The 18,924-nt window shown below is 36.5% G+C and overlaps 3 protein-coding genes across 3 annotated transcripts; 2 read left to right on the forward strand and 1 right to left on the reverse strand.

Annotated features, from left to right (window-relative positions):
• The first annotated feature begins 636 nt into the window (after positions 1-636).
• LOC132601315 (protein DELETION OF SUV3 SUPPRESSOR 1(I)-like) lies at positions 637-9,478 on the forward strand. The gene is made up of 4 exons (XM_060314418.1): positions 637-797; positions 992-1,094; positions 8,837-9,045; positions 9,321-9,478. The coding sequence occupies exons 2-3, from the start codon at positions 1,001-1,003 to the stop codon at positions 8,965-8,967; spliced, it is 225 nt and encodes a 74-aa protein (XP_060170401.1). The 5' UTR covers positions 637-797; positions 992-1,000; the 3' UTR covers positions 8,968-9,045; positions 9,321-9,478.
• A 1,250-nt stretch (positions 9,479-10,728) lies between these two features.
• On the forward strand, positions 10,729-13,229 carry LOC132601332 (bidirectional sugar transporter SWEET5-like). The gene is made up of 6 exons (XM_060314433.1): positions 10,729-10,979; positions 11,093-11,129; positions 11,893-12,109; positions 12,219-12,380; positions 12,481-12,600; positions 12,857-13,229. The coding sequence occupies exons 1-6, from the start codon at positions 10,937-10,939 to the stop codon at positions 12,995-12,997; spliced, it is 720 nt and encodes a 239-aa protein (XP_060170416.1). The 5' UTR covers positions 10,729-10,936; the 3' UTR covers positions 12,998-13,229.
• Positions 13,230-13,547: 318 nt separating this feature from the next.
• On the reverse strand, positions 13,548-17,905 carry LOC132601323 (serine/threonine-protein kinase STY13-like). Its single transcript, XM_060314425.1, has 6 exons — positions 17,339-17,905; positions 16,433-16,554; positions 15,227-15,423; positions 14,954-15,128; positions 14,237-14,371; positions 13,548-14,109 (listed from the first exon to the last, which is right to left on the reverse strand). The coding sequence occupies exons 1-6, from the start codon at positions 17,664-17,666 to the stop codon at positions 13,903-13,905; spliced, it is 1,164 nt and encodes a 387-aa protein (XP_060170408.1). The 5' UTR covers positions 17,667-17,905; the 3' UTR covers positions 13,548-13,902.
• Positions 17,906-18,924: the final 1,019 nt, after the last annotated feature.

The raw sequence follows: 18,924 nt of genomic DNA on the forward strand, positions 1-18,924 counted from the left end.
ATAACTTCAGTTTCAAAAACCAAGAACTCTGCTGGACCCGACATATGTTGCCTCAGACAAACACATTCTTCACAAAAACTAGATTATTAAACAAAAATAATAGCAACAACATAAAACAGCTGTTCACAGGCAAAACTTCAAAGATTCAACAAAGAGAAAACCAAAACGCATATCAAAATCAACTAAAACATATTACGACATTCATAATACGACATTCAAAAAACCAGAATATATACATGGGGAACGAAACTAAAGTTCAAAAAATCATACAGACACTGTAACAAAACACTATAATTTTAAATAAAAAAGGATCAATTAAATATAAAAAACGACGAAGACAAAGATATCAATTCAACAAACAACAATTTAGCATAAAAACAAATATTGAAACGAGCAAAAGATCCAAATTAATACCTAAATTTTAGAACAAATAAGACAGACACAAAATAGAGGATGAACGAAGAAGCAAAAAAAGAAAAGAAAAGGAAAATGACGAAATAGAAAGGGTTGTAATGGGGTAAGGGTAATTTCGTCACAAATTTTTCATTAAACAAGCGGCAGGAGTAAAAATTAAAGAAGACATAAATGAGGGACAAAATATAAAGATCAGCCCAAAACAAGGGCACTCCGCGCAAAAAAAAGTTACGAGATTGCCACATTCCCAAGAAAACCTCGCGGATTTATATAGTCTCCTTCCACGGCCCAAAAAAAAAAAAAAAAAGAAACAAGTATCAACAACTCATCAGAAAATTAGCGACAGTAACAAAATTATTAATCGTCCATTTTCACAGCATACTGTAAGTTTGATTTTTTCTTTTTGGTCTTTTCAATTTACAATTTCCACGTTAAGTATATGAATTCCTATTTTCCATTAACAGCAGCTAGGGTTTAGCATCTGTACTGTCCTATACTTTTGTTAATCTTTTATTTTTTTTTCTTTCTCAAAGTTATTGGTTGATGTTTCTAGTGTAAATTTTGTCGTTTTTGGTAGTAAATCATAATGGCAACGGAACAACCAAAGCCTGCAACTGAAGACGTGAAAATGGATCTGTTTGAGGATGATGACGAATTTGAAGAGTTTGGAATTGATCAAGGTCATTTATCACTTAACACTCGTTATTATTAGGGTTTTCATTTTTTTTTCTTGCTGATTATATGTGTTTCTGAATTTGAGGTTTAGCATCATTATTTTTATCTAATTTCGCATCTTATTTGAGAATCACATAATGGAAAACTCTGTCTGTGTGAGTTATGCAAAGTATAGTTGTTGCCAAGCGCATATAATGAAGGATGGGTTTTAGTGAGTTGACATCCAATTTTAATACAGTCAAATTATGATCAATTCTTTGAATTTTGAGTAGAGCTGACTGGATAAAGAGGATTCATATGGTTGACTCCAACTAGTTCTGGGATCGCTGATATTCGGTTGATAACTGTGGAATCTCTGTTTTTCTGTAATGAAGTCCTGTTCAAATAAGGTGTTTTTTGAATGAATGTTGAGTTGTGCCTCTGGTTGCAATGCGTTGATTTTATGACATGTAAGAGATTCTAGCTAGAAGAACGTTATTTTATAAAAGAAAAAAGGAGATTTTTGCTTGAAGAAATAAATAAACAATGTACCTGTTGTACTGTGCCACTTTTGAAGACGATTTTTTTTTTTTTTTGGTAAAGTAATAAAATTCATTAGTAAAACATCAAGAAGATGCAAGGTTACATATGGGAAAAGCTGGCAAGCTTGGCAAAACCTATAGAACAATCTAAAGATATCCTATCTCTACTGAACTAGAGAAAAGGAGCTGATAAAATCTAGAAAGTTACCCACATTGTTTACAGGGGCAAAAAAATGCCAACTAAAAAGACTAACTAAACACCTAGACTTTAGAGAGCAAATAGGAGTTGAGATTCCTTCAAAGCATCTGTTGTTTCTCTCCTTCCATAGGGTCCAAAAAATTACTGCTGGGATCATTCTCCAAATTCTTTTAATGGATTTGTCAACTCTCCAGAGTATCCAGCTAGCATATGCATCTTTGATGTTGAAGGGCATTACCCATTGTAGACCAAGCATAGAGTAGAAGAAAAACCAGAGGCTAGCTGCTGCAGGGCAGTGCAAAAATAGATGGTTGACACTTTCATTGGTCTGCTTGCACATGGTACACATGTTAACAACTATTACACCTCTCCTTCTAAGATTGTCTTGTGTTAGGCATGCTTCCTTCAGTGCAGTCCAAGTGAAGCAAGTAACTCTGAGAGGCTGTCTGGTTCTCCATACAAGCTTCCAAGGCCAAACCTCTAAAAGGCTATTTTGAGAGCACCAGTTGTTGTAACATTCCTTCACAGTGAAAATCTTTTCCTTAGAATTGCCCCAAAGTATTCTGTCCTGAAAATCTGCCACCAAAGTACTTTGTCCCAAACTTTCTAATAGAGAAAGAAAATCATCAACTTTCCAATCCTGTAAGTTTCTCCTTAAAATTGGTGTCCAACAGTTGTTAACTCTATATTGAGCTAATGTTGCTTCTTTGTTAGAAGCTATCAGAAATAGTGAGGGAAATAAATCTTTTACTAAAGTGTCCCCAAGCCATTTGTCCTGCCAAAATCTGATCTTGAGCCCATTTCTAGCCTTGAATGAGACAGCCTGGAAGAATTCCTCTTGGAGACTACTGATGTGTTTCCATACTCCAACACCATGTGGTTCATTGCTTTTCTTTGCAGTCCAGTGGTCTTGAATACCATATTTAGCTTTGATGATTTCCTTCCAGTACCCTGCCTCATTTTGACCATATCTCCAAAGCCACTTCATGAGTAGGCTGTTGTTATGAAACTTAAGATTTCTAATCCCCAGCCCCCCTTGGCCTTTGGGTTGAATAACTGATTGCCATTTGACCAAAGAGAATTTATGAGTAACACTGTTACCTTCCCATAGGAATTTCCTTCTAAGCCTGTCAATTTGCTTTAGAACTGAGCTTGGCATAGGGAAGAGTGACATAAAGTAAGTGGGAATGCTGTCTAGGACACTTTTGATGAGGGTGAGCCTGCCACCCAATGAGAGATATTGCATCTTCCAAGTGGCTAGTCTTTTCTCCATTCTTTCAATGACCCCACTCCATATCCCAGATGATTTGAATTTAGCACCCAAAGGAAGTCCCAAATAGGTGGTGGGAAAGGAGCCTGTTTTGCAGCTAAGAATATCAGCAAGAGCTTCTAGGTTGGTCACTTCATTCACTGGATATATAGTGCTCTTAAGCATGTTGATATGAAGTCCAGAGATGGCCTCAAAGATCATGAGGGTGGTGTTGAGATTAGAGACCTGCTGACAATCAACTCCACAAAATATAAGGGTGTCATCTGCATAGAGTAGATGAGAGACTGAGACTGAGACTGAGGTGGAAGGATTTCTGCCCACTTAGAACCCTTGAATCCACTGAAGTTCTTTGGCCTTTGCTAACAGCTGAGATAATCCTTCCATCACAATGATAAAGAGGAAAGGGGACAATGGATCCCCCTGCCCGAGTCCCTTTTGAGAAGAGAAAAACCCAACTGGACTTCTGTTCACCAGAATTGAAAACTTCACTGTCGAAATACAGAAATAAATCCACCTTATCCACCTTTCCCCGAAACCCATTTGCTTCAAAATGTTGACTAAATAAGCCCAGTTAAGCTGATCAAAAGCTTTCTCAATATCTAATTTGCATAGGATCCCAGTCTCACCACTTTTAATTTTCCAGTCTAGCACTTCATTGGCAATCATAGATGCATCAGTGATCTGTCTATTCTTCAGAAAAGCACTCTGCTGTCCAGAAACTAAGGAATCCACCACTTTTCCGAGCCTCTTAGCTAAAATTTTGGCCAGCAATTTGTAGACACTGCCTATAAGACTTATAGGCCTATAATCTCTAAGCTCTGCGGCCCCTTTCTTCTTTGGGATAAGAGCAATGAAAGAGGCATTGCATGATCTCACCATTTGGCAGTTCTGATGAAAGAAATTAAAAGCTGCTAGCAGGTCTGCTTTGATGAAGTTCCATGATTTTTGAAAGAAAGCCATAGTGAAACCATCAGGGCCTGGAGCTTTGTCAGGGGCACAAGTCATGAGAGCTTCTAAAATCTCCATTTCGGTGAAAGGAAGTTCAAGGTCCTCTTTATCCACTGTGTTGAGACTTGACGGACCTTCAAAGACAGATGAGGGTCTCCAAGATTCAGTTTCTTTGTAAATTTGTTGATAGTACTCCAGAATACCATCCTTGATCCTTCCTTTGTCTTCAATTACTTCATTCCCTATTTTGAGTCTGTCAATGGTATTGCCCTTTCTATGAGAGTTGGCCATTCTTTGGAAAAAATTTGTATTCTTATCCCTCTCTTTCAACCATAAACATCTTGATTTTTTGTCTCCATGAGATCTCTTCAGCGGTTGCTATTTGCTGAAGTTCAAGTTTGAGATTCAATGTCTGACCTTTCTCTTCTGTAGAGAGAGCTATGAGCTCAGCTAACTGGTCCAGCTTCCAAAGTTCTTTGAGTGCCTTGTTCCTTTGAGTCTCGATTGTTCCATAGACCTCCCTATTCCATTTAGTAATGTCTTTCTTGAGATTTCTTAGTTTCTGCATTAGCACAAAGTCTGGGGTGCCTAATACAGTGTAAGAAATCCACCATCCTTCTATCATGTCCATGAAACCCTCAGCTTGAAGCCACATGTTTTCAAATTTGAAATAAGAAGGTGTGGTCTCCCAATCTCCACTTTCCAGGATAATTGGTTTATGATCAGAAAAAACTCTAGGCAAGGGGTACTGTTTGATAGTATTGAACATCTCACTCCATTCTATTGAGATAAGGAACCTGTCAATTCTAGAGGCTTGGAGAGACTCCTCCCCTGTTGACCAGGTAAATTGTGCTCCCTGAAGTGGAGGGTCAATCAAATCCAGGTCTAGAATAGTGTTGGAGAAGCCCAGCATCGCCCTTGATCTTCTAACGCAGTTCAATCTTTCCCCCACAAATCTGCACACATTGAAATCCCCTCCTATGACCCATAGGTCAGACCACAATCCCCTGATAGATGCTAACTCGAGCCAAAGATCCTCCCTTTCTGGATTGGTACGAGGGCCATAAACACTAGTAAAAACCCATTTGAAATCCTCAGTAAGACTTTCGAATCTACATGATAAAGAAAAGGCTCCTGCTTCAAAATCAACACATTTCCAAGCTCTTTTGTCCCACATTATTAATATCCCTCCTTTGGTACCAATTGCTTTGACTTCTGCCCAAGAGATCCATCTGTTTCCCCAAATTTGCCTGATTAGAGATGGATTCCATGTCTCTATTTTGGTTTCCTGCAGGCAAATAATATCAACTCCCCACTTGTGAATAAGAGATTTCAAAGTGCTTCTCTTGTCTTTATTGTTGAGACCCTGCACATTCCAGCTGAGTGTTTTAACTCTCATCTGGAATGAGCCTTGTGAGACCTGCCCCTCTCTTTCTTCCCACTCCCGTCCTGGAGACCCCAATCCAATCTTTTAAGTTCAGTAACTGCTTTGCTTTTCCCTTTCTTTAATTCTCCTGTTTTATTTTTTTGCTCAAGAATCTGCACTTTCCTTTTTTCCTCCATTCTCAGAATAATTCCCAGAAGTTCGTGTTCAAACCCAGCAACATTTACCCCCAACACTTTGCAAGCCTTCATCATTGTCAACTTCGTCCATTTTGAGGTTTCCACCACATCAGGGATATCAACAGTTTGAATTTGTGGATCATGCCAAGGCAAAGGAAGAAAACTGTTGTAGGACTGAGATGAGATACCAGAGTCAGATTCATTTGAAACTGACAGTGCTGAGAATATCGGTTTGGGTATATGTGGGTCCATCGAGTGTCCTGCGTGAACCGCTTCATCATCTGCTTCAGGCTCGGATAGTGTCCCCTCCATGAGTTCTAAATCCCTGAGACTAGAAGCTTGAATTTCTAGTTCAAAAGGATCAAAAGAGAATGAAGCATTCAAGGAAGATGAAGCTCTGAAGCAGCATGGGTCCAGCTTTGGTACAGATGATCTCCACACTTGCTTCTTTTTGTGTTGCTTGAAGTGTTTGCTTGTAAGTGGGCCTTTAGTGTAGTAACCGTTGTTCAAAGCTAATGAAGTTCTCCCTTTGTAGTGTTTCTTACTACCCTGACTATTATAAGGGAATAAGGCCGGCCCATTTGTGTTTAAATCCTTCAAATTCCTTCTTTTCTCCACAGGTTCTTCCACACGTGTGTCACGTGAATCATTAATGGTATTAACATGGAGCTGAGAGAGAATTTGATCCCATCTTATTACCAACCTCGGGAAAACCAGTTGAAGGACCAGCATGTAAAGAAAAAGACCGGATTTCCTTAATTATTGGCAATTCGAAGATCCTATCATCAAATTCAAAATTCAAACTTGCCGGAAACTTCATAGCTGATTTTTTGACGCAAATGCGAGCCCAGATCAGGTGGGTTCTGTTCTTCGTATCTTCATCAACACCGATATAACCCCCGCAACGAGCCCCTATATGTTCAAAAGTATCCATTGACCAAGCATTTAGGGGGATTCCAAAAACTTTCAACCATATGTTTCCGAGCAGTTACCAGATTGCAATGAGAAAATGTCATGCGACCACCAAGATAAAGAAAGATGTCTTCCGTTCCAGAACCAATTCCCTGCCTTTACCCTTATTGCCTCTTGCCTGGAAGGAAGCTCAAAGAGGAACTGATTGTGGTCTAAAGGTATGACTTTGATGCCAGCAGTAACTCTCCATCTACTAATGAACCATTTCTGAATAGTTTCGGGATTGGGACTGTGATGAAATGGATCATTGAAGGTGCCAACCAAGCTTCTGTGCAGAGGATGTTTTCCATTCAATTCTCCTTTGTTGGTTCCTTGACTTATGGCCATCTGTCAATGCTAGCAGCTGCACGATAAGATTTTGTCAATGGGGGAGGAGGAAGCAGTGGCTCTGCTTCGCTGAATTCTTTCAGAAATCGAAGGATTTTCTTCGCAATATCTGACCATCCACTGTTGAGGCTGATCTCAGGGATTATCACTGCTGCTTTAGATGAACCATGCCAAACCTCTATGCGAACAAATCTACCATAAACATTGAAGTTTTGGTAAACTCTGAAAAGATTGTGTTGTTGTTTTCTACCCCTTCTATATAGTCGACCAGTGCCTTTTGATGCTTGAATAAGCGCTTCGCACACCCATCTCAGGTTCTGAATATCCATATTGATCTTGCTTGTATATCTCTTGCCCCTTTCTATTAATGAAAACCAGTTATAATATTTATCCCCCGTATTCCTGAGTTCAAAGGATTTATCCCCACTGATGAAAAAAAGGTGTGAGCCCTGCATGTTTCTAATGAAAGTCACTGAAGAGACTGAAATGACCACTGAAGGAGTTTTATGTTGATTGATGTGGTCGCCGGCACTGTCAGATGTCACTAGTGATTCTGCCGGCAGCAACTCAGGTCGCCGGATTTTTTTTATTTTTTTTTCGGCACTGACTGGTCGCCGGAAAATTTATCCGGCACTGTCAGAGGTCGCCGATGTCGACAGAGGGTAGATCTGAAAAGATTTGGAGGAGAGAGAAAGCAAAAGAACTAGAAAAAGCTGTAGATGGAGGCTATGGAGGAGAGAGAAAAAGCTGTAGATGGAGGCTATGGAGGAGAGAGAGAGAGCTGGAGTCATGCTGGAGTGAGGGCTGTGATGGTTTTGAAGACGATTTTTAAATTTGTTTTGTATGATACTAGTAGTCTTTTGATGTCCTAGCTCAGCTGAAGTTCTGATAATGAAGGAAGATATAATGGTGAATAGGTAGTTTATTCCTTGTTGTTTGCTTCCAAAGTTATATTTGCTGCTGGTTGAGTTTCATGGTTTAGTTGATTCAAGCTGCCTCACAGCTTAATAGGAAATTAATAGGAAACTTAATTTGTTTTTCTTATTTCTCTTGACATTGTTATCTATTTAGGATATTGCATATGTCTAATATACCCTTATAGGTTAAAAGATTGAAGTGTTCCATTTAAACCCTGAGGTCTTACGTCAACATGAAGGGGCATGGGGGTGGGGGGATGATGAGTAATTGTGTGTATTGACCTAGTTTATTTAGTAAGGAGATGAGTGGTGCACAATTAACAGCGGTCTATTCTTGTTTACTTTTCAAATGTCTTTCGGAGATAGCAAGTTTATTTCTAAACCTCTCAGTTCAAGATGCAAAGGAAGGCCAAACTCTTGAGATTGGCCATTTCGCCAATTAACACTTCACTCATCCTTATGCATGGCTTAACTGATTTATCTCCCCATCAAGCACTAGTCCTCAGGGCTTCGGTCTAGTGGTAAGAGCGCAGTGTGGGATATGTGAGTTAGGCGAACATCATGGGTTCGAATCCAGCACCTGCAACTAAGTGAAAAAAGGGTAGAAGATTGGTCCCATTATCCATCGAGTTTTGACCGTGCACAAAAGTCCTCGGGGGATTTCTCGGTTATTAAAGTAAAAAAAAAAAAATTCACTCATGCAAGCACTAGATAGGTATTCCTGTAACTTACCAAGTTACAACTCCCAAGGACTTCATAGAAACTACCAATTATGTCTGATTGTGTCTGATTCTCGCACTTAGGTCCAACCGTCTGCGACATTGGTTTGAGTTTTTGCATCATTCCTCTCAATTTGGGAGCAGCGATAAATCATCTTAGTTTTGTTCCCCTAAAAAACAAAAAAAATCTGCTTTTTTTTCCAACTAAATCTGCTTATTTAGTTGAGACTATGTGACCACTTTGCCTTTGATTTTCTGTTAGTTTGCCACTTTGCCTCTTCGTTAACATCTGGTGTTGACGTCTATATCAGAGTGGGAGGCGAAAGAGGAAGGGAAAGAAGTTACTCAGCAATGGGAAGATGATTGGGATGATGATGATGTCAATGATGACTTCTCTTTACAACTCAAAAGGGAATTGGAAAGCAACACGGAGAAGAAATAATCAAATCTGCACAGGGTTGTTTCTCTTACTGAAGATTGGACCACAGATTTTCTGTTCGGTTCAGATGTTTCCCATTATCTAGAGCCCGTTTGGATTGGCTTATAAGTTGCCTATAAGTTGTTTATAAGCTGTTTTTAGCTTTTTTGAGTGTTTGACTGGCCAGCTTAAAGTCATTTTGTGCTTAAAATAAGCTAAAAAAATAATTGGGTCCATTTAATTTAGCTTATCTAAAGCAGCTTATAAGCTGAAAACAACTTATAAGCCAAAAAAAATAAGTTGGGCTACCCCAACTTATTTTTTTTGACTTATAAGCTGTTTTCAGCTTATAGGCATAAGCCCATCCAAACAGGCTCCTAGTACTCTTTGTTTCACCAAATGCAATGAACCTTAGTATTCACCCTTAAGCGTATTTATTGATAAATTTGGATGCTTAACTGGTCTGTAATGCAGATCTCTATTAATATTGTTTGAGCACAAAGAAGCTGAGATATGCGAAATGTTTAGACGTAAATGTCCAGGCATAAATGTTCAGTCATATGTTTTGAAATTCAGATAAACTTTTTGAAGTTAGGGCATAAATGTTCAGTCGTATGTGATTGAAATTTAGACACATAGATTTGAAGTTTGCTTGTACTAGTAATATACGAAAACTTAGATAAAATTACTTACAAAAACGATTTTTTCCAACTTTAGTTGCCTATGTCTGAAGTTTGTTGCACAAGTAATATGCTAAAATTCAGACAATTTCTGAAGTTAAGGCATAAATGTTCAGCACACATGTTTGAAATTTATACATAAATATTTGAAGTTTGTTTGTACAAGTAATACACCAAAATATAGATAAAATTTGTAATTTCAAACGTAGAATTTTTCCAACTTCAGTTATGTATGTTGATTCTAAAATGACTAGATTTTACATAATTTTCGGCGATAACTTACATAAGGGTCCAAAAAGTGATTATTTGTACACTTCATCCAGTAATAGCTGGGGATGATGATCAAAGGAATTATACATTAAAAAAAAACCAGTTGCAACACCACACACTTCAAAGCTCGAACCGTAACATCTAATTAAGTGTAAAAAGATCTCTGCATCCTACAAGTTCCCTTAGTAGTAGGGTTTGCATGAATTGAGAGGTTCTTTCATCACCTTTAAGCGATATGAATAACATGATGTTACTTTCACATGAAAAATTTAAGGAGCTAATTCTGGCATGTTAAATCAGTTATCTTTGTCCTTGGGGTACAAAAAATACTACTTTCTGCGGTATCCTACTCATGGTCTCCCCTTTAAAATTCTTATATTTACTAAAAAGAATCTATGAATATATTAATATATCCAAAATTAATCGGATATTTATCAATCTAACTCTAGAAATTAACATTTGCCAATCTTTTAATTTCCAAACGGAAAGATATGAGTTGAAGCAAAAATCTGGTAGGATGGAACCCGTGAAAAATAAATATTAACCATAACAACGACACAAAAAATTCAACAAACAAATTGTCATCCACGTAAATGTGTTGCATGTGATATCCATAGTATAACCGCACTCCAAGGCCCCGATAAACAAAAAATAGGAACAAAGAAATTGTCATCATAGCTGTAAATTAAGTTTGGATGAAGATACCCGCAAAAAGAGGCATATCACTTAATTGGGAGGGAAACCGGCAAGTAAGGATCAGCCTTTAAGGATAATTACCCATTTTACCTCTCAAGAAAGGCCTATAAAAGGACAATTAACTCAAACATATTGAAATATTGTTGCTGTTTAGTGGATGGCTGTCTAAACAATAACAAAAGACAGCCTCCATCAATGCAAATTGCAATTTTCAATTTTCAATAATAGTATACATCATATATAATACACGTATATGATCATCAGTGCTTTGCTTTTCCATCCCAAAATTCGCCATCTCTAGCATTTAATTAATTTCGTTTTCTAGCATATATATAAAAAACAGAAAGATGGCGGATCCAAACACAATTAGGACAGTTGTAGGAATTATTGGTACATCCCTAATTTATTACCTTATTAATTTCATTCACTTATATATATGTGTTCAACAGGCATATTCATTTTTCCTTTAATTTGACAATTATGCGTATTACTAAACGATGCAGGTAATGTCATTTCTTTCTTCCTCTTCCTGTCCCCAGCGTAAGTCCTCTAATCTCTATTTGCTTCATCATTAATTATATTCAACATGCTAATGAATGAGCTTCGAGCAATATTAGTCTGCTCGATAGCTTGAAATAGAAGTGTCAAATGGGCTGTTTGGACGAAATTTGAGCGGGTCAAAATGCGCTGAGTTAATAAATGGATGGTCAATAACCCGTCAAAAGTTTTTGGGTTGAGCTAAAATGGCCTAAAAAGCGGGTCATAATCCAACCCGCCAAATTCTTACAAAGTTTTGATTTCTTCGCTTGTTCTTTTATAATATTTTAAGTACCTAACAAAACTATTTCTTTCTTTTATTATTTGACTATATATAGCATATCAAATTAAAAAATTATCTTTTTAAAAATATTTTGACAAGATTTCTCAATGGATCAAACAAGCGGGTCATGTATTTATGGGCTGATTTTGCCTCCCTCCAGCTTGAAATGATGCGGGGAGGGAAACAGAACAGCTCCATAGGCTAAGTTGAAAGAGAAACCAAGAGTGATAAAACAAGAAGAAAGAAAGCGGTTGTGAACATTAAGCTCACCAAAATTTGTCTCTCATATTACATGACAGAATTTGAGCATTCAACTCAAAACTTAAATGAATTAATGGGAGTATCTAAGTCATGACCAAGTATAAATCGCTTTGAAAATCCTTACACAATCGATTATTAAGGGACAAGTGTAGCATTCTGAAATACGTGATCATCATCCAACCCTCCTAGATTTGCAATAATAATATTGGTATTGTTTTGCAGGCCAACATTTGTGAAAATTGTGAAAGCAAAGTCTGTGATGGAATTCAATTCCGACCCGTATGTAGCAACTATACTCAATTGTGCAGTGTGGGTATTTTATGGTATGCCCTTTGTTCACCCTGACAGCCTTCTTGTCATCACCATTAATGGATTTGGTCTCTGTATTGAGTTGTTCTACGTCGCCATCTTCTTCATCTACTCCGATTGGGCTAAGCGCGTACGTATCATACTCTTTCTAAAATTCATTTATGATTGTCAGTATATATAAGTTAAACTCTTATTTGTATTGAATTAACACGTATACTTGTGTTATTGATTTTTGCCAGCGAAAGATCATAATTGCTTTGATAATTGAAGCAATCTTCATGGCGCTCCTCATCTTTGTTACACTAACGTTCCTCCATGGCACCAAGGATAGATCCATGCTTATAGGAATTGTTGCTATAGTCTTCAATGTCATCATGTACACCTCACCACTAACAGTCATGGTAAGTGGCATCACTTAATTTCAACAAATTGAATAAATATATACAGAAATTTAAGTAACCATACTAATATAATTACCATATGTATGTATGTGTTGAGCAGAAGAAAGTGATCACCACCAAGAGTGTGAAATACATGCCATTTTACTTGTCACTAGCAAACTTTGCTAATGGCATTGTTTGGTCAGCCTATGCACTCCTCAAATTTGATCCCTACATCCTGGTATGTAATTAATTATACTTAATAATACTAACATATTTACGGGGCGAAGGTAGAGTATTACTTACGAAAAATTCTTCAAAAAATATATATATATATATAAATATTTAATTTTGAAGCCAGTAACTTAGACGAACTACAGGTTCGGTACAGTTCAGAAACCATAAACTTCAAATTTTGGCTCCGTTTCTGCATTTTTAGGTACTAAAATCACGATGCTAACATGTCTTTTTTTTTTTCTATGTGATTTGAAAAATAGATACCCAATGGACTGGGATCATTATCTGGATTAGTGCAGCTGGTCCTCTATGGAACATTTTACAAAACTACCAATTGGAACGAAGATGATCAAAAAGAAGTTGAACTCAGCAATTCCAAATCCTCCAAGTCAGATGTCTGATAAACGAAGGGCAGAGGAAAAACTCCCACACTAATTTTCTAAGTGTATATATACGGTGTGATAAAGAGAGAAATAGAAAGGAAAAAAAAAAAAGTTTACCATTTCAATAGTACAGAAAACAAAAGTCTACCCTTTTCACTTCATTCCATTGTACAGGAAATGATTTATCAAAATAAACAATCATTTTGCTCATATACAAAAAATATATGTATGAGATACTTGATTATCATTATTCCTTCGGTTTTAACTTTCCCATAGTATTTTATTTTGTGCAAGTAATTTTATTCAATCACTCCAAAGAAGTCGAAAAGCGTGAAAGATCAGGGTTCAAATTCCATATGAACAATAAATGCTAGGTGATCTATACCCATCCGTTAATCTTTCTGTAGACACGGTTATTCGATACTTGTGCCGTAGTGGTGGAAGGTAAAAAAATACCAGATGAAATATTCAGCATGAGTTAGTTCGAATACCACCATTATCCAAGAAAAAAGTAACTCAATAAGGGGCACACATCAATGCGGCTTCACGCCTGTCCTTTGGACAAATAAATAAGAAAATTAATTCCCTCATTTGTTTCGACCATTATCCTTATGTAATGTAAATCTTACATAGAAGAAGGTGGAAGTTCATTTGATATCCAACACCACCGATGTCAAATATCGGGGAAGATTATATGTAAAAGAAGTAAAACCAAACAAACTACAAGGGAAATGAAGAAAATAAAAAGAAAGGTATAAGCTTTACACCATCTAATTGAGAAATGCAGCACAATTTGCCAGCCAATATCCACGACCGCCAGGAGCATTTGGCACTGTATAAGTTCGGAATACTCTGAAATATTTGGTAGTTGAGATAGAATTAACCTACTTCTTTATATGTATATCTGCAGGGATTCTGAGCGTTCAAGGTCCACGTTTCTTCCGGAAACAGAAACAACTCTGTTGTTGATCAACGGGGATCATTCCCCCGCCTTTGGATGTGTCAATAGCCTCTATCATGGATACGACCTCATCCATTTCAGGCCGCTTATCAGGATTAGCGTCCCAACATCTTTTCATCACATTAGCAAGGGAACTTGGGCAACATCTTGGTATTTCTGGCCTCAGATTCTGTGTGACAGAGCACAAACCATAATAAACAAAGGAAACTCGAAACAAAAAAAGAAACATGAAACGTTTTCATCACTACTCGTGTTTCTTTTGGAAATCCATGAAGTGCTATACTAAGACTCTTTACCTGGCGCACCACGGCTGAAGTCACTTCTGAAAAACTGAGATCAGGGTACGGCATGTCACAGCAGTATATCTCCCACAAACATATGCCAAAACTGTACACGTCGCATTTTCTGTTGTATGGGTTGCCATTGAGAACCTGTCGTTTAAGCATACTCGTTTAAGCATACATATTAACAAAACTTGATTTATACAGCAATACATCCTCATTCTTGCATCTTGCCTTCCCAGCCTACTTAAATTTTAGACTCCCTCTGTCCCAATTTATGTGGAGGTGTTTGACTGGGCACGAAGTTCAAGAATCAAAGGAGGAATTTTGAAACTTGTGGTCTAAAATAGGTCATACATACTTGTGTGGCTATAATTCATCTCATTAAGGGTAAAATAGGAAGATTAAATTCAAATTGTTAATGAATATAGAAAAGTGTTTCATTCTTTCTGGGACTGACTAAAAAGGAAAAAGTGTCACATAAATAAACAAAGGTAGTAGCATATTTCCATTAATTTACTTGATTTTGGGGGCTATACCCCCTAAACTTTACCATTCCTCTTCAGGAAGTGGCAAAGGAAGATTATGCAAAAACAAAAAGAAATGCTGAAGCAAGTAGATCGGTATGTGCTAGAAGTGATTAGAGTAACATCTAATGAACAGAAAGCAAACAGGCAGATGTAAGTGAAAGCTATCTGTGAAAAGTAATCCTACTCCAGTTCAAATATGTACCTCAGGAGCCATATAGCCAAGGGTTCCTGTCTCCCCCGTCATATCATTAGGATTAGAGGCCTCAACTCGTGCAACCCCAAAGTCCGCAATTTTGACAGTACGTGTCCGGTCCAATAGCATATTCTCCGTCTTGACATCTCTATGCACAATCTTCTGAGTATGAAGGTAACTTAATCTACAAAGTTGAATTAATTGACCTGGTCAGATATATGACAGATCCTCAATAGAGACCTGCACGTCAGAAAGGTAGAAAAGAAACATGGGACAACTTACCCTCTGGCCAAATCAAGTGCCATCTGCACGACAACTTTGAATGCTAGCTTCTTTCTTCTGTTCTTGATAAGATAAGATTTTAAGGCACCACCCGGAAGATATTCCACAACAACACAACATATATTACTAGGCATGCCAATATGACCATTTTCTGTTTGTATATTTAGCCCAGAAGCCCCCATGGTCGCCCCGATGAACTGTATTACATGAGAGAGATTATTTATTATGTAAGATAAACAGTTATTAATAAGCTGTGATTACATCTAAGCAACAAAAAGTAAATATGTGGTCTCTTGTAGATATTCTGCTCTTGCAAAATGAGATGAGAACCTGGACAAATAAAGTTCTATATTTCTCATGGTTTAATCATGCTGGAAATAAAAGTATGCATCCAATCATCAGAACATATTGAATGAAGATATATAGTATCCATTAAAATAGAACAAACGTTAACTTCAAGTTGGAGTTATTTATGTACCAATAAAGGCATGAGAAAGGTTCACTCTTAGTGTCCCTGAAGGAGCAAGCTTTTCCTTTACTATAAACGTTTCTGCTACATTAATGAATGAATTATGTCAGGTATACCAGGACTAGCATAAGAGCCGTTTAGCGTAAGCAATGATGTTATAAGAATTATGAACTCTACACTTCCAGTGTAATGTGACAGCTCAAATGCAGCAAATTTCGGAGGTCTCAACTTGAATAAGAACTCAAAATTTATAACGGATTTAAGAAGGAATGACAGAATTGAAACATAGGGACAACATTGTAAGGTGACTGTTAAGGATAAAATATAATCTTCCATTCAAACTTACAATGTTGTTATCGTAATAGTGTGTTATCGTTTCCTAAAGTTATTTGGTCGAACATTCACTCCTTTGGGGTGGCAATTGCATCTTTTCATTCAACTGTTACTTTATCAACGCGAAGATGTTTTATACAATTGGACAAGTGCTTAGACCAAAAAAGAAATCAAAATGCACACATGAAAAAAAAAAAGAAATCAAAATGCACACATGAAGGGCATTGAAGAGTCAAGTACATAAATAAATATGTCTCCTATTTAACAGTTTTAAGCGTTAAGATGAGACGATACACAAAATTATACATATACTCCAGGCATATATCTATAAAGTTTCAAGCAGTAATATCCAACAAGCTCTAAACCCATTCTACAGATTACTAGTTGAAGAGGTTTAACGTCACCTTTGTAACATTAGGATGGTCAAGCTTATGCCACACTGAAACTTCTTGAGTAAAAGCTGCCCTTAATGATGCTATTTCAGCTTCTGTCCTGTGGCCCTCTTCCCCCCAGTCCAGCAGTTTAACTGAGTAATCACAAAATAATTCACATGTTAACTGAAAGCTTTTTTTTTTCTCAAAATAAATGGTGCCAAACTTTCTAAATTTAGTCTGGACAATGTTAATTCCATGTAGCAGTGCCAATGACAACAAAACTAGCACCACAAAATTAAAAAAGAAAGAGAAAAATAATTAACATTAACACTACAATGAGATCCAGAATTGTAGATGTCATGCATTAATATTTGGATTACTTTAATACTTAAATAACAGAATGGATCACATGAAAGTTCAGAAATACAGCAACAAAAATGCAAGATACAGCCAAGTTAATGCCGTCATCTGCAACTTGCTAAACTAAATTCAACCCAAACCCGTGCCACTATTCACGGATTGCATAACAAAAAGCTCCAAATGACTAACCAGTTTTCTGCTAAACCCCTCCTCCCCCAAACACCAATAAAGAAAAAGTTAAAAAAAATATATATATATAACAACAAGAATAACCCCTGGAAAAGAAAAAGTAAAAGAAGAAAAAAGAAAAATCATTATGCCAGCAGTCCAGATGAACCCCATAGGATTAAAATTGAACCCCACAAGATTAAAATTGAAGCCCATCACAAAATTCCACCACACAAGCAAAAAAACTAGCCAAAAAATCATATCTTTTTGCCTAAATTTAAAATCTTTTGCTTTTTGCAAGAACCATTTTTTACCATTCTGTTATGTTAAGGTTAAATACATGAAATTATGTAGTTTAAAAGATTAACATGTAACTTAGAATTTTTTTTTTGTAAATCAAGAACTGACCAGCAATATCTTGGCCATCATAAATGCCACGATGGACAGTACCAAAAGTGCCGCGAGCAAGAACAGTTTTGATGATGAGCTTTGAAGGGTCAATTTCCCATTCATATCTTTGTCTTGGAATAGAAGAGCTAAATAGAGATAGGTTGTTTGTGGGGTGGTTGGCTACTGTAATACTAGAAGTGTTGTAGTTAATGCAAGAATCATCCATTGGTTTCTTCTTGTTCTTGTCCATAGTTCTTGCTCTTATAAGGTGCCTTTCCAGTTGTTCATCTAAGCTCTTCAAATCTATTTGATCTGCTCTCACAAACCCATCACTGCCCTTCTCCATTTTGTCTCAAAATCTGTGTTCTAAAGTTGTAAAGATTGGATTTTTATCTGTTTTACAGAAGAAGAACTGAAAGAACTGAAAAAAGGGATTTGTGGGTATATGGTGGAAGGAAAGTGGTGGGAATTTAGTGTTTGTGGTGTAATATGTGTGTATGGAAGAGAAGAGGAAGAGTATCATGAGAAGAGCAATGGCATGTGGGCACATGGAATTGCCTCAAGACAATGTGTGCTCTTTGACCCACCAGGCCACCACTCTTCCTCTTCTTTTATTTCTCCAAATTTATTTATTCTTGGAAAAAATCCAACTCATATAGGCAGATGCATAATTTTAACTTTAATTTTTACTGATATTATAAAATTTTAAAAAAAAATTATGTTATCGGATTACTTAAAAAGTAATTGTATGTAATCCTTTATAATAAGTAAGATAACAAACCTAGAAAATAAGGCAAATTAACATAATACAACAAGTCCAAAATTTATTGATGTTGTAGAAAAGTTTTTTTTTGTTTTACTCCTTTTTGATTTTAACAAAATCACAAGCCTTTCATGTTTTAGATTAAATAATTGACAAATTTGATAATTCAAACCTTGCGAATAAATCCTAATGATAATAGCACATATATTTATTTACAAAATAAGAATTTATTTTTCAATTTCAATTTATGTATCTTATTTTTCTTTAGTGTATTTTACAAAGAATGTTACTCTTTATATTAGGTAACTTTTTAAATCTAATGAGTATCGGATATGGTAAGTTTAAAATTGCAAGATTCATAACTTTCTTAAAATATTGTATTAAGACAAATTAAGACACATAAAATGAAACAAAGAGAGTGTTTTTATTTAAAATGTTACAATGAAAATTCAGGGTTGACCTTTGTTGTCCTTTTTAACTTCAAGAGGAGGTTTCTTAACATTTGACTAACCATTGTTTACATTAAAGTTTATTCACATATGTTAGGTGTTAAGTGGGCAAGTTTTATGGGACATATTATATTATTGATAAATTTGTCTTTGACTATGCCTTAATCATGACTTACGAGTAACAAACAAGTGATTTGTTTTTTGCATGTGAAAAAAACACTGTTTCAACAGCTGTTTAAACATCAATCAGAGAAGAAGAAAGTTGTTTTTTGTTGAGTTCTTTTTGGGAGGAGAACGTTGGAGCCTTTCTTCTAACAGAAACCTTATACATATATATACACTTAATTATTTGGACATTGATCCGGGTTGATGCAATATGGGTGACCCGAATC

The sequence above is a fragment of the Lycium barbarum genome, chromosome 1, assembly GCF_019175385.1.
Source record: "Lycium barbarum isolate Lr01 chromosome 1, ASM1917538v2, whole genome shotgun sequence".
NCBI lineage: Eukaryota > Viridiplantae > Streptophyta > Magnoliopsida > Solanales > Solanaceae > Lycium > Lycium barbarum.

Coding starts and splice junctions, on each gene's coding strand:
- LOC132601332 (XM_060314433.1), top strand. CDS start 10,937: ATGGCGGATCCAAACACAATTAGGACAGTTGTAGGAATTATTG. Junction 12,110..12,218: donor ACTCCGATTGGGCTAAGCGC/GTACGTATCATA, acceptor GATTTTTGCCAG/CGAAAGATCATAATTGCTTT. Junction 12,601..12,856: donor AATTTGATCCCTACATCCTG/GTATGTAATTAA, acceptor TTTGAAAAATAG/ATACCCAATGGACTGGGATC.
- LOC132601315 (XM_060314418.1), top strand. CDS start 1,001: ATGGCAACGGAACAACCAAAGCCTGCAACTGAAGACGTGAAAATGGAT. Junction 1,095..8,836: donor AGAGTTTGGAATTGATCAAG/GTCATTTATCAC, acceptor CGTCTATATCAG/AGTGGGAGGCGAAAGAGGAA.
- LOC132601323 (XM_060314425.1), bottom strand. CDS start 17,666: ATGGAGAAGGGCAGTGATGGGTTTGTGAGAGCAGATCAAATAGATTTG. Junction 15,424..16,432: donor ACCATCCTAATGTTACAAAG/GTGACGTTAAAC, acceptor CATGTAATACAG/TTCATCGGGGCGACCATGGG. Junction 14,372..14,953: donor TTGGCTATATGGCTCCTGAG/GTACATATTTGA, acceptor CTTAAACGACAG/GTTCTCAATGGCAACCCATA.